This window comes from Siphateles boraxobius, unplaced genomic scaffold, assembly GCF_051911475.1.
Source record: "Siphateles boraxobius isolate OS27281-9 unplaced genomic scaffold, OSU_SipBor_1 19, whole genome shotgun sequence".
Taxonomy (NCBI): domain Eukaryota; kingdom Metazoa; phylum Chordata; class Actinopteri; order Cypriniformes; family Leuciscidae; genus Siphateles; species Siphateles boraxobius.
The window spans coordinates 16,878,718-16,893,626 of NW_027508799.1; the positions used below are offsets into that span (position 1 = coordinate 16,878,718).

The 14,909-nt window shown below is 38.1% G+C and overlaps 2 protein-coding genes across 4 annotated transcripts; both read left to right on the plus strand.

Annotated features, from left to right (window-relative positions):
- The first annotated feature begins 222 nt into the window (after positions 1–222).
- On the plus strand, positions 223–11,404 carry nr2c1 (nuclear receptor subfamily 2, group C, member 1). 3 transcript variants are annotated; one of them, XM_077234009.1, is made up of 14 exons: positions 223–489; positions 2,113–2,221; positions 3,299–3,529; positions 6,112–6,190; positions 6,327–6,506; positions 6,596–6,743; positions 6,829–6,928; positions 7,956–8,134; positions 8,215–8,368; positions 8,460–8,581; positions 8,879–9,018; positions 9,550–9,687; positions 9,775–9,880; positions 10,428–11,404. In XM_077234009.1, exons 2-14 carry the CDS (start codon positions 2,168–2,170, stop codon positions 10,600–10,602), a joined length of 1,806 nt encoding a protein of 601 aa, XP_077090124.1. In that variant the 5' UTR covers positions 223–489; positions 2,113–2,167; the 3' UTR covers positions 10,603–11,404. The 3 variants fall into 3 exon arrangements, with proteins under 3 accessions (XP_077090124.1, XP_077090125.1, XP_077090126.1); XM_077234010.1 differs by having other exon boundaries at positions 366–489; positions 6,596–6,744; positions 6,833–6,928; XM_077234011.1 differs by having other exon boundaries at positions 366–489; positions 3,410–3,529.
- A 152-nt stretch (positions 11,405–11,556) lies between these two features.
- Positions 11,557–14,294, plus strand: ndufa12 (NADH:ubiquinone oxidoreductase subunit A12). Its single transcript, XM_077233813.1, has 4 exons — positions 11,557–11,714; positions 12,157–12,239; positions 12,329–12,416; positions 14,026–14,294. Exons 1-4 carry the CDS (start codon positions 11,626–11,628, stop codon positions 14,204–14,206), a joined length of 441 nt encoding a protein of 146 aa, XP_077089928.1. The 5' UTR covers positions 11,557–11,625; the 3' UTR covers positions 14,207–14,294.
- The last annotated feature ends 615 nt before the right edge of the window (positions 14,295–14,909 follow it).

Genomic DNA, 14,909 nt, shown 5'->3' on the forward strand with positions numbered 1-14,909 from the left:
GTTTATTCAATCGCCGATACAATGACAAGAGATCGAAGTTATTGATAGCCAATGTATATGAATTAAGGGCTAATACAATAATTACTGCTACTGATTTAAATTCGTAAACAATTTTTATTATTTACTAATTCACAACATCGCGGACGATCCATAGCAGAGCTGTTGGTACTGATACTGTAAATCTATAGCTAAAGTAAGATAATTCACAATTGGATACACCGGGACAGTTATTGGCCAATGTGTTTACAAATCATAACTTTGGCATCCTATAATAGCAAATCATACTGGCTAACGGCGTAAATTTTCATTCAACCTTGACTAAAATGAACGCTGACTGCCTAGCTCACGAGTGCATTCGCGCATGCGCAGATGTGCCGGTTTCCTCTGAACGGGTCGCGAACTCTGACCTCCTATAGCTGCCGTGAGCCGTTAGTTTACGATAATTTATCAAAACACACCAGTATTTGGATAATTATTCACGGGTTCATGGTAAGATTAACACTTTTTTACATTATTAAAACCTATTGTGCTTGCAGTAAATGTTCAGGATGAATAATGCGGGAGAATGTTAGCACTGTTGTTTGCCGGCCTGCTAACACGCGTTAGCGTAGTAGCCGCTACCATAACAGGAAACATTGGAAATCAAATCGATCCTTAAATGTCTGCGATTGAACTGACTATACGAGCTTTTTTGGAATTTTAAGAAAAATAAACATATATTGCCAGCCATCTAATGGACATCATAGCAAATTTGAAGCAGATATGACGTTATTTAGCAAGCTAACGCTATCAATGTGTGAATCTGATATTAGCGCTCTGATAAACACAACAAATAATGATTTAAAAAAACGCAAAGGCATTATTCGGACCTATTAACAGCTCATTTGATGATCTAAAGTTTTGAAGGTACTAGATTTGTCCTGTAATCCGCGTGTAAGGAGCTGCTGCAGTGAAGATCCCTCTGTGTATGTGTGTGTGAGGAGCTTTAACCCTTCAATCATGACCTTTAACCTACAGGAACAGATCTAACTTTATCTTCCCGGATCAACACACACACACATTCCACAAGAGTTACTGACCCCCAGCTGTCATTCACTGTCTAGATCGCATTTATTCATTATTAAGTCTTTCGATTCTCTGAATAACACTAAAATCGCAATGCTGGCTAGTGTGCTAACGTAGCTACTGCTAATAAGAAGCCTGTGAGATTTCTGCATGTCTTCATCAATCTGAACTGATTGACAAACACTTAACACAATACTTGGGCATATGTAGAGTGAATAACAGTAAATCATTAATATTGAACAAATCATTGTTTAGGATGTTGGAATTACAAGAACTGTAAAATCGTGTATCATTAGACTGAGACTAAACAGTTTGAAACATCACAGGAATTGAGGCAGACCTCTTTTGTATCATTTTTTGAACAATCACCTAAACCTACATATTAAACTTCAGTATTTAAGCCACCCCGGACCGTTTATGTTGCGATCTTTTATTATTATTATTTTTAATAAACATCCATCTTTAGATGCTATAGACACCCAAATATGATCATCCTTGTGCGAGGGACCGCCATCCTAATTATAAGTCAGGTTCCAATATGGTGTGAAAAATGAATAAGATAAATATGTATAAACATTATTTTGAAAAATTTAAATTCTATAACATTATATTACTCTTTTTTTATACTCCTTATATTACTGGAATGTTAGATTTATTTATTTAAATACATTTCTATTTATTTGTATAATTTTTGTTGTTGTTGTATTATATTTTTATTATTTGTTTGTTTTTCTCTAAACTTTTCCACAGACCCCCTGAAAAACATATATAGTGTTCTAAGGCCACAATATATATATATATATATACACAATATCGCTTAAAGGGATAAAAATAAGTTTGAAACACCTTTGCAGCGGTAGGCTATACTGTTAGCAAACATCATGACGCTGCCCACACTGCTGAGAGCGACCTTTAGATGATTATTTAAAAGTGCTGCACACTTTCCTCTCAATAAAAAAATAAACACACAACAAAATGACAGTGGTGGTAAAACAGCAGTTAAGAAAGCATCTCATCAATCATAGAGTTGTGTGTTATTTTTCTCAGGTGGGCGTGTGGCTGATGAGGCGTTGCTAAGCCACGGTTCTGACCAATCGTTATCATGGATGGAGAAAGTCCCAGAATTCAGCTGGTGTCTGCAGACGGAGGCCTACAGGTGACTTACACTGTACATTTAGACTCTAAATATTCATGTAACAATTTGGAGCGATAAACATTTGAATTTTAATGAACGTTCCTTAAACGTTTGTTCGGACCAAATGGCAACCTTCCGTCTCCAACCATAAGTCTGTCTCCCGAAGCCAACACGGAAGTGACTTAAACTGCAATTCATCAACTGGCTGCTAGAGACAGGCTCCAAAAGAGAGTCAATCCCATAGATCCCCCCGACTACATAGTGTGTAGTACATTCAGTGTGTATTTAAATTGTGACTTTTTATTTGAGGAAAACATCAAGCTTTTTCTGAATGATGTCAAGAGAGTCTATTCCCATGTAGTCGGCATGTAAACATGTTAATATGCCCAACTTTACAGCAGAAAAAAATGTGTTTACAGCCTGGTAAAAAAGTTTTGGTCTATACAGCTAATTTTTCCCTTCATGACAACTGTGAGGGGGGTGAATTATTTTATAACTCATCCATTTAAATTTTATGAAGCCTTAAAGTTCTGCATAATTAAGGGCGTGGCCACTTGAGTGACAGGTGGATTGCCTCTGCTGTCACTACTAGCTGTTTTTCTGCTGTCTGTTAGCCGTCACCTCAGCTGATCCCTCCTCTTTGCCCATTTTTGATTATCCAGGAGTGACGCGCTGCCAAGATGGCGACGGCCGGCTCCACCCACTCTGGGCTTTAAAAATGCTCTTCAGAAACCTACGGGTGACGTCACGGACACTACGTCCATATTTTTTTACAGTCTATGGTTCAGACCGACATGAACATTTGCATGCTGTCAATTCAACGTGCTTTTTTTTTTAACGGATGGTTGTAAAAGAAAATCTCTTTTTCATCTTTCACACTGCGAAAAAAGCTAGCCACCCAAGAAGAATTGCACTTTTGCCACTTCATGGCAAACACATCTTATGACTCCGGTGTGCTTTGCTAAGCTACAGTAAATAGCAGAGGAAGAACGTTTTAGTGCCGATGCCGAACATTTATGTCTATGTGAACAGGCTTTAACTGAACTTTATTGCTGTAAACGTCATTTCGATGGTCTTTGTCATCATGTGTTGTATCAGATTGTGACAGAGCAGCAGTTGGCTCAGAAGGTGCAGATAGTCACAGCCATTGATCAGGCTGGAGGCGGCAAACAGCAGTTCATATTAACCAACTTGGATTACCCCAACCAGGAGAAACTGTTCATCAAACAAGAGAACTCACCAGCCAAGGTCATCTTAACCTCTGCTGAAGGGTCAGCTGTCAATCAACTGCTTTTTGCATCACCTGAGCTGACAGGACAACAGATCCAGGTAAACGTTTAACACATATGCTGGGCACGCCGTAATTTCGTCATCAGTATAGTGTGCGCGTATTTCTTTTCCCTTTTTAGTTGTTCCAAAAGGTGGCAACACTGGCCTAAAGCATTGTTTCACAGTTGAAGAAATGAACAACAAATACTACAACCAGTGAAGAGATATCCGCAACCAGGGCTTGATCACCAGCCACTGTGGCTAGTGGTTTTCCAAAGTTACTAGCCATTCAGGAATTTCTCTGGCCACAAATTTGACATTGATACCATGAGGAAAACCTGTCATATATTTTTTATATTATCTCATAATTTGGCAGCATGTAGGCTATATTAGGTTGCTGTCACTTTAAGACTGGACGCACTGATCCATTTTACTGTGACACATACGTTTTCTTTCTCAGCTGTTTACGTTCACCTAAAACATAACTGTGTTTGCGTGAATACTCTCCAATACCAGCATTTTGACATTATTTTGTGTGTATTTGACTGTTTAAGTGCAATAAGCAGTGAAAAATAACTCAATTTAGTACCGAGAGCCGGATTTATACATGTGCACTTTGGGCCATTCCCGCACAAAATCTGCGGGAATGAGTCAAATTATGCACAATCCCACGTGAAATTCAAGCCCTGTAACACCAACAATATTCAACCACATCAAATGAAACGAGCGAGTAAGAGGAGGAGGGTTTGTGTGTCAATTCGCTACCGGAAAGATGAGAGGGCGAGAAAACATATTGTTTCTATTCTGTGGGAAATGAGTATTGGAAGCGTTTCAGATATTTCAGTATCGAAAAATCAATGTTTTTGACAACAATACATTGCACTTAGTTTTTTTTAATTTCAGATGCCTTTTTTAAAGACTATAATTGAAAATCTATATATAAAATTCAACCCACCAAATGGCTAGTAGGAGTGACTGCGTTACACGGCTCTGAAATCGGGTGTTAATGTTAAGCCCTGCCTGCAACTCTAGTTTAAAAGAGTACATTTTTATCAGCCATAACTTCTGGACACTGGACAAAGATTAAACTTTCTAGAGTAGTTGGCATGTGTTATACATTAAAGCAGGGCTGTAGTTCTCGAGTCCGGTCTTGGACTCGAGACTGGTTTTTTATGGTCTCGGACTTGCTGGTATTCGGTCTCGGCCACTGGTCTTGCCAAATATGGCTTTTGGTCTCGACCGAGTCCAGGTTTCTTTATTATGTTCCCAGTAATAACGTATTATTGTAGTATGGTTCCCGGAGACTTCCGCAGAAACCTCCATAGATGACGACCTTCGTGTGTTATTTATTTTCTACTATTTGCTACTGCAATACCGGCGCATAGCTGAAATAACAGATCCATCTATTCACTGCCAATCATAATATCAAATTGCTGCTATATGGACTAGTGACTGTGAATACTAAAGACTGCTATTAAAGTCTGATTTTCAGTGAGTCTCTGTAAATGAGTGCATGTTCATGTACTACACATACTCTAGTAGGGTATAGGCTACACATTCATCTTCAGCATTTCATTGTCAGATTCGCTCAGAATCCCGTGAAAATAAAAGTTCTGTTTAACGTGAAGAAATTATCAAAGATATATTTTACTGGAGTGAAGCTATATTGTCATTTAGTTGCTCAAATGGTCAGTACTAGTACCTAGCAGTGGTGATAGTAGTGGGTTGGTGTTTGTATATCAGTTCTAACACTGCTATTATGAGGTATCACCATCATTCTGTTTTCTTTAGATTAGAAGATTATATGATATCAAGGGGAATATCTATACTTAAAAATTCTGGGTTTTGTGACACTGTTTTTTGCTTTTAGATAACAAATAAGCCAAAATGATTGTCTTGATAATGTCAGGCATAATACTTATTTTTTTCCTGTCCTGACCTGGACACGGTCTTGACTCGGACTCAAACCTTCTTGGACTTGGTCTTGACTTGGACTCGATTAGTCCTGGTCTTGGACTTGTCTTGGACTCAACAAAGGTGGTCTTGACTACAGCCCTACATTAAAGCATACATTAAAACGTTATGCATTCACAAGTATGCGCATACGATATGCATTTGTGTCAAAACTGCAGTAGGTATACTTTGGGCTTTACTCATGTTTTGACAATGTGAAAAAATCCAATGTGGTGGACGAAGTGAGATAATTTTTCTTTAACGTATTTCATTCTGTTATTAAAATAGTTTTGATGTAAATGGAATAATGGATTGTTTTACCCAACATTTGTATGGGCTATCATGTGTCTTTTGAGCTTGTTAAAGAGTCTTGCTGTTAGCTTAGCAACATGCTAATGTCAAACAATATTGAAATCAATGGCATGTTGAGACTTAAGTGTGGAGAAACACTGTATAAATGCTTTGGTAATTATTTAATACCATATATCAAAGTACCATAGTAATAGCATCTGATACATCACTATAACGTGGTACTTTTTTAGGCGTTCTATAACTGTAGTCCTCTCATATCGATTTGTATTGTGATACTGTGTACTTGCCTGCTTGTTTTTGCAAATGGCAGTTTCTTATGTAATTATTTACACAATGTAAATGTTCATATTTATAGGCTAGAGTGTTTTGTTTTTCAGTTTGTGACGGAGGGCACAGAACAGGGCTCTACGAAGCCTCCAGTGGAGTATTGTGTAGTCTGTGGAGACAAGGCCTCAGGTACATGAGACCAACACACACTTTATAAAAAAAAAAAAGTTTAGACCTCAAAACTGGCTGCAAGCTATTATATGAGAGAGACACTTGTAAATTGTTGCATTTTCCTGTTTGTCATTGTGTGTGTGTGTGTGTTTAGGCCGTCATTATGGAGCAGTGAGCTGTGAGGGCTGTAAGGGTTTCTTCAAGCGCAGCATCAGGAAGAATCTGGTGTACACATGCCGCGGGTCTGGAGAATGTATCATCAACAAACACCATCGGAACCGGTGTCAATACTGCAGACTGCAGCGCTGCATGGCCCTCGGCATGAAACAAGACTGTGAGTCCAGATCCGATAGGTAACACGTACCTGCACCATTTGTGCTCTGGACATAACTGATGCAGTGCTTATTGAAATTCTGCCAACAGCTGTTCAGTGCGAGAGGAAACCGGTGGAGGTGTCGAGAGAGAAGCCAGCAAACTGTGCGCCCTCCATCGAAAAGATCTACATCCGCAAAAACCTCTGCAGCCCTCTCGCCGCCATGCCAACGTTTGTTAGCGATAAAGAGACCACCAGGTACGGATGTGAATGTGTTATTTTGAGTCAAAAAGTGTTTGGGTTTTTTTTCTTCTTTTTTTTCTTACTCTGTGTCTGATCACAGGCCCCCCACCAGTTTATTGGACTCCAACATGCTCTTGAACATACAGCAATCGCTTTCCAAACTTGACAACACCATTTTAATTCCTTCTTCACCAGATCAGGTAAAACAATTGTTTTTGTAGTAATAAAAAAATATATATAAATAATAAAAAAAAAAATTTTTTAAATGATGTATGTTGTTTTTATGTCTGGTTAGCTGTAGTCTATTTGTAAATCTATTTTCCTGGTCCCCGTAATTTAGAAGAAAGACTCCTTGGTAAATCTCCCTGTCAAGAACATGCTTTTTTGAAAATTTGCATAAAGAAAATCAAGACCATCCCAATATTTTAGGACCATCAAGTTCACTGTGGCAATATTTTCATGAAAAAACACTACCATGATGTAAATTAAATGTACCGGTATATGATGTAAATTAAAAGATATATTCCCTCAGTTCTCATTACTAATATATATTATTTAACTATATACTATATAATATTTAAATTTAGAAGTCATTTTACATTGTGGTAGGGTTTTTTTTTTTACCACATTAAATTGTAAGATTTTTTATAAAAATAATTTTTAGTAATTTTAAAAATAACAGATTTTTGAAATCTGAAATCAGTTTGATCAATTTCAAGGCCAGCAAATGTCTTAAATCTTTTAAATTGTATAAGAAAAATCTTAACTATCATTTCAAGAGGAATGTAAAAACACAAAACCCAATAAGGTAAACTATCGCGATTTCTCTAATCTGCAAAACGCCACCTACTGTCAGTGAGTGAATTTGAATTTTCAATTAGCCTGTGCTGTTTTATTACACCACTGCAAAAAATAATCAATTATTTTTTAAATATATAGATTTAAAATATAACCATGAGAAAATAAATATAGTCCTAATCATTTATAATTTTGACTCGTCCCTTTTCTTAAAAAAAATGGTCTAAAGGCTGAAATGTGAAGTTTATCATTTTATAAAACATTGCCCTTCCCCGCTCATACGGCATTCATTTAATTTGTGCAGGTTTTAAAGCCTTCAATTTGATTTCAAAAACCCTGCAGATATCCTGTAAAACTAACCCCATCATGTTTTCGTGAGATTCATCATATGTTCATATGTATGTTCAAGTTTTCTGATGTTCACTTTAGAATGACTCCAGTCAGGGAGATCTGGGCACCCTGGCCAGCGTGGTCACGTCTCTCGGTCACCTCAACAAAAGTCGTGAGATGATGGACAGCAGTACTGACCTATCAGGGATAGAGACCGCGAGTAACGATGACAGCGTTATGACGGACATGCAGAGGGACGAGTCGAATGACGTCACACGGTGCGGAGAGCAACTCGTGGAGTTCTGATATCAATGCGGTACGGGCTGTGCTTACACATTTTGTGTTTGTTTGTGTCCAGGGCCTTTGACACGCTCACAAAGGCGCTTCAGCCTGAGGAAGGTTGTGGGGAAGAGATGGCAGAGGGGCTTGTGGCTGTCAGGGTTGATGAACAGTCCACCGCTCTATTGGAACTGGAAGGACCTCTGCTCTCAGATATGCACGTGCCCTTTAAGGTCAGGGCTCACTCTTGATTGACACACACAGCAGTTATAGCGATTTAAAAATGATGGTCCAATAACAATGTGTATTAAATATTGTGTGTAGCTGATGATGCCGCTGCCCATGCCAGACTTCCTGAATCTGAATTACATCTGTGAATCAGCTTCCCGTCTGCTTTTCCTCTCCATGCACTGGGCACGCTCTATTCCAGCCTTTCAGGCCCTTGGGTGAGTGTATTCATGTCCTAGTTTACACATCACATGTGGATGGAACTAAATATAGGTTTAAATAGGGGGAGAAATATATACTTTAAAGTACTAAATGAATAAGTATATTTATTATCAGCACTTCCTGCATTCTCCACCACCTTTTTTTTTTATGCAGCTGCAATGTGAAATCTGGCATATATGCAATGCTGCATTATTTGGCCCCCTACACCTAAATCAAATCGCAATGTACTGTGTAAATTTTATTTGTACATTTTGCTGTATCCTCATTTCATTCTCTGTATTTTTGGTGCTCAGCTCAGAGAACAGCATCACGCTGATGAAGGCCTGCTGGAATGAGTTGTTTGCTTTAGGTCTGGCTCAGTGTTCACACATTATGAATGTAGAAACGATCCTCACGGCCATAATCAACCACTTACAGACCAGCCTGGATGAAGGTACGTGGACCTTTTGCTATTTTTGAATGTTATATATTTCTAAATTTGGTCAGATCATGTTTAACATACTTTAATAATATATTAGGGATATTTCAGCCAAAAATTTTATGTAAATTCTGTCATTAATTTCTCACCCTCATGTCGTTTCAAACCCGTAAGACTTCTGTTCATCTTCGGAACACAAATGAAGATCTTTTTGATGAAATCTGAGAGATTTCTGTCCCTCCATTGATAGCTATGCAACTGACACTTTGATGCTTCAAAAAGTTCAGAAAGAGATTGTAAAAATAATCCATATGAATTGAGCGGTTTAGTCTAAACTTTTCTGAAGAGACATGATCGCTTTATATGATAAACAGATTTAATTAGGCTTTTATTCACATATAAACATTGATCAGAGAACATAAACACAAGCTCAGCCCTGAAAACTACATATCTCAAATTTTGCACGGACCCCCTAGCGCGCTCTGGGGATCCCAGTTTGAGTTGATTCATTGAGGGTAATGAGAGATGTGTACGTGTTTTCAACAGATAAACTATCCCCAGAACGGGTGAAACAGGTCATGGAGCATATCTGGCGTATGCAGGAATTTTGTAACAGTATGAGTCGCATGAGTCCTGATGCATATGAATACGCTTACCTCAAAGCTGTGGTTCTCTTCAGCCCAGGTGAGCACAACTGGAGAGTATCTGAAAAATATGGCGGGAAATGGGGAACAATGTAATAATTAAGTTGATCGTATGTGTTTGTCGCAGATCACTCCGGAGTGGACGGCACCCTTCAGATTGAACGGTTTCAGGAGAAAGCATACATGGAACTGCAGGACTATGTGAGCAAAGTGTATCCAGAGGACACATATCGGTGAGCGACTTGTGTAGTTTAGTTACTGTAAAAAAGTCATTAATAGCTACTAATTACATCTTCAACAGTGTAATTAGATTACTGTACCAATTAAACTCTCTAAAAAGTATTTCATTAACTTTCTAGATCCCATATCAGCCTCGGCCAGTTGAACAATACAAGGATAGACATGAAACTGTGCTTTTAATCCTTTCAAATTAAATGAGATAAAGTTGCATAAATTTATTCTTAAACTGACCAAAGTATTTAAAGGGAGAAAGAAATACATTGTAACATTAGTTGTACAATTTTGATGTTAAATCCTCTATTGTTTTAAATAGAATTCTTCATAGTCTATACATATATCATGCAACTACATCAGAAGTAATTGTAATTAAATTACAGAAAAATTAAGTAATCCCTTACTTTGTTAAATCACCGTAAGTAATTACTTAGTAGTGCATTACACCCAACAATCCAATTAATTTTAAATATTCAGAAATGTTAGATATAGTATGATATCTTAGATGTGACTATTAACAATATATAAATGATCTTTCTCTGCTAGTCTTTCAAAACTCTTAGTTCGTCTGCCCGCCCTGCGGCTCATGAGCGCTGCGGTGACTGAGGAGCTCTTTTTCGCCGGTCTCATCGGGAACGTCCAGATCGACAGCATCATTCCCTACATCCTCAAAATGGAGTCTACCGACTACAACAGTCAGCCAATCAGCAACGCTGAGTGACTGAAGCCCCGCCCACAGCCACACCCATCAGCTTTAAAAAGTCAATGGCTTTGCTCACTCTGACCCTTTGGGCCAAAACAGCGATCTTTATGATATAATCATACATTTCGAATAAGAAAATCATTTTGTTATGACTTTGCTTTTTCATTTGGCCTGTTATGTCTATCGGTTATGTAGTATGGATAAAGTGAATTACTGCAACTGCTGCGATTGGATCGTTTGGGCTTTTATTGTATTGCTGTACTTATGTTTAGAAAAGTGTCTATAAAGACACAGGAAGTGAAAGGAACCTGTTCTTAAGAACTTGTTCCAAAGAGAACTTTGCCCCCCCCCCCAACCCCTCCAACCCCAAGCACTGACTTTCTCTGTATGTATATGAATCATGTATATAGGAATAATAAATGTCAAATCAAGGGGAAAAATGTTGGTATTTTGGCATTTGTTCGCCTGTTCCTTTTTTTATGAACACATGTGATGTGATATACAGGGTTCCCTCGGTCACAGAAAAACTCCATCTTTTCTCCATCCCTGGAAAAGTCATGGCAATTTCTGTAGTTCATGTACATTTTTTTCTGTTTATGCTCTAATATATTTAATTGGGAAAATATTATTCTGTGAGTGCAATCTCTGTATAAAAAAATTGTAAAGAAATGGAAGTCATGGAAATGTATTGGTCAAACGTGTTGGAATCAATTTATAGGTTAATTCTGAGCAGTACCTTGTGAACTCTGTAATGTTTAAATAATGAATATGTTTGTGTTGTCACATTTTTTATTAAAGAGTAAACCAGACCTTTCAGAAACATTCTCCGATCAACCTTGAATACTACAGTTGTCTGTATATATATATTAATAAAATGCTGTTTTTTTCTCAAGTTAGAGCACGTGACGTCACCCAAAGACAAAGTTATCTGCTTAAACCAAAACCGAGAGATTGTTGGCGGAACCCAAACCGCGCGATCGTGTATGCAGAGGGAACTGTAAAGCTGCGCGACCGTCCGTCAGCGTTTGGAGTCCGTCAGTTATGGCGGAGTACGCGAATCTAGTGCGGCGGGCCGTGGGTCAACTCGGCGGTCATGGCGGTGTTAAAGGCTTCCTACTGCAGCTGTTCAGGTAACGTTAGGTCACTCGAATAAAATTGTTTTAGAGCTTTAGAGGTAACGTTAGACAAGGGTGTGAAATGAAGTGTGTAAAACTGTAAGACACAGAATCCAAAGCAATGACCTCTGATAGTGACTTTACAGTCACACATATGAATGGGAAACTGTCTGTTTACCGGAGAATGTATTTGACTTGGCATGTCAATTTACAGTAAATATCTCTTTAAACACTGAGACCTTTATCAACATATAGATAGTTAAGATCTTGCGAGACTATACTTTTTAGTTTTTTGGACCTGTAGGGAAATCTATGCTGCTGCCACTGTACTTTTTTGCAGGGAATTTATTATTAATATTTATGTATATTATACTATATTCTAATATACTTACTATTATAATAAATTAAACTTTATATATTAATAATTGATTTGACATTATTGAAATGTCTTTCTCAGGGTGAATGATATCAAGACAGGAGCCTTGGTGGGTGTTGACAAATATGGCAACAAATACTATGAGGACAACAGAAACTTTTTCGGTATTGATTTAGATACTTTAGTTGTCTATACACAAATTCACTGTGTTTTATGTCATCTGAGTGTGTATTTTTCACTGTGTCACTTTCAGGCCGTCATCGATGGGTGATTTACACCACAGAGATGAACGGAAAGAAGACTTTATGGGATGTTGATGGCAGCATGGTCCCTGCTGAATGGTATTATAAACAGATGTATTTGGCATTATGTTTTTAATGGATTTAGTTTCTTTATAGTTTCTAGTGTCCTTTTGCCCTGTAAAATGTAGTTTTTTCCCTTAAGATTACGTAATTATTGGTTTATAGAGCTCTTGAAAAAACCTACTCTTGTCTTAAAGGTAGTGTTGGTAATTTCGGAGAGGCTAGCAATAGCAAGCTAGCTTTGAAAGCATGAGATCCCGCCCTCCATTCAGAGCATCTCCAAAGCCACACCTCCTTCAAAACACATGAATGCGCACATTCAGAGTAGATTCTGCACAGCGTCATGAGAAACGGCATTAAATTACCTCGTGTCTCAAAGCACATAACATTACAATAATAATGAACTCGCATAACTCCTGATTGCTGCAGATTCATTTTAGCGTTGATAGTGTTGACATAGAAAAACATAAATCTAAGGACGTGAACAGCTCCTGTTAGGACGTAATGGGTTGCCATCTCATAATTATGGTTATTACATCGCAGCATAAGATCGTTGTTTTGGTTCAGAAGGACCTGTAAAGGCGGATGCTGTTAGTTTGTGACGCTCGGTGCCTTAAGCCTTGTGTCTACCAAAGCGTTTTTAGTCAGCTGAAAACGCTAGACGCTCTGCTGAAAACGCCTAGCTGTGGACGCTTGAGAGCGTTTTGCATTTTTTTCAGTTGAGACGATTCGTTGCTATGATACAGAATAACCGCAGCACAGTTTACTTCTAACTGATTTCGCAGATCATTTTGTTTCATACTAAAAAAATATTTTTCATCCATTTTGTTCGGTTAGCTCTGCTGGTTGACGTCGTTGTACATAAAGAATATTGTGACAGTTGGTCGGTGTGGTTTTTGTCCCGCCCCTCCTCCACTCTGATTGGACGGCTGTGTAAAAAGTGACAGTGATGAGCGCAGCGTTTTACCCAAAGTTGAACATTTTTCAACTCTCGTCGAGCAGTAAAAAATGCCGGGTGCTCAGCGCTTGAGCGTTAAATACACGCTCAGCGCCTCGTTACGCTCATGGCGTTTAAAAAATGTGGCGCTCCCATTGAAAACAATAGGAATTTTACGCCAGGAGCGTGAAAAAACGCTTTGGTGGAAACACAGCCTTACGGAATGAACTGATGACGAATACATATTATGACAGGCAGGTGGGGCAACATATCATTGCATCCATTGCATTGACAAACATTTTTTGGTCCTGGGACTTCCAGAGAAGTCAATGTATTAATATTTAGACCACTTCTATTATTGATTGCTATCAGGATGTGAAGAGAGTTACATCCGGTATAACAAAAAGTGTTTATAAAAAAAAAATAGCCTACCCTATTATTCTTAATTAATCTTCTATTCTTAATTCAGGAGCATTGTGGTATTAAGAGTGACCGAATAAAAAGTGCTAATTGGCAGCCATTATGATTGAACAAAACATTGTGTAATTTGTAAATACAGAGCAATTGAATAGAACAAAAAAGTTTTAGAATACAATTGCATGTTTTATACAGAAATTCTCTCTGCTTTGGTTCAGAGTTAGTTCGGTTTTTATTGCCAGTGCACAATCATATAATATCTTCACTTTTTCTCTCTTTCAATGTTGTTCTCAGGCACCGTTGGCTGCACTGCATTACGGATGACCCTCCCACCACTCACCCTCCAGAACCCAAGAAGTTCCTGGCCAAGGTTCATCAGATCAACCTCAGTGGCACATCAAACTGCTACGTGCCCTATTCAACCACTCGCAAGAAGATCCACGAGTGGGTGCCCCCAAAAGCCGGGGAGAAATAATCCCCTCCTCCTTTCACCAGTTCTGCTGTTTGGAACATTCTGTACATTGTAGCTTTATAATAATCATAAATAAATTAAAACAAAGGTCTTTGTCTCTGTCATGTTTATAAAACTTTTGGGAATTGATTGGATCGTGAAAATTAATTTTCATCAGTCATTACTTCAGTCTACAGTGTCACATGATCCTTGAGAAATCATTTTAATATCATGATTTGGTGCTCAAGAAGCATTTCTGCTTAATATGTTTGTGAAAACCATGAGACATTTTAACTAGAACTAATAAAACAAATAAAACTAGTAATGTGCACAAAGAAATAAATAAGGTGACTGTTTGGAATGGTTAAATATTGTAATTTAAAAGTGGTAAACCACAGCTAGGAGCAGTTCAGTGTGGTGTCACACACAAGTTACAGTATTTCCTGTGTGATTCAATGTTGAAGGTTGATTAAAAGTTGCAGTATATCTCAGGTCACTGAATAGTGTATGAGTCTGACATGGTCTTCATAGATGACTCTAGTGCCTATAGCTGCCAAACTCAGGCAATGCACAGATACACATATATCATAATCGTATTATTTTCTAATAAGGTGGTGAGTCAGACGTTGGACAGCAGAGGGCACTGTTTTTTCGGATTTTGCTCAACAGGGAAGTTTTTGAGAGACTGTTCAACTGAAACCAAAGCATAAGCCTTATTCTTCATGTT

Bases quoted from the DNA above. Each gene is read 5' to 3' on its own strand.
- nr2c1 (XM_077234009.1), top strand. From the start codon at position 2,168: ATGGATGGAGAAAGTCCCAGAATTCAGCTGGTGTCTGCAGACGGAGGC. The intron at 8,135-8,214 runs GTGCGGAGAGCA...GTTTGTGTCCAG, and splicing joins GAGTCGAATGACGTCACACG to GGCCTTTGACACGCTCACAA. The intron at 9,688-9,774 runs GTGAGCACAACT...TGTTTGTCGCAG, and splicing joins TGTGGTTCTCTTCAGCCCAG to ATCACTCCGGAGTGGACGGC.
- ndufa12 (XM_077233813.1), top strand. From the start codon at position 11,626: ATGGCGGAGTACGCGAATCTAGTGCGGCGGGCCGTGGGTCAACTCGGC. The intron at 11,715-12,156 runs GTAACGTTAGGT...TGTCTTTCTCAG, and splicing joins TTCCTACTGCAGCTGTTCAG to GGTGAATGATATCAAGACAG. The intron at 12,240-12,328 runs GTATTGATTTAG...TGTCACTTTCAG, and splicing joins GGACAACAGAAACTTTTTCG to GCCGTCATCGATGGGTGATT.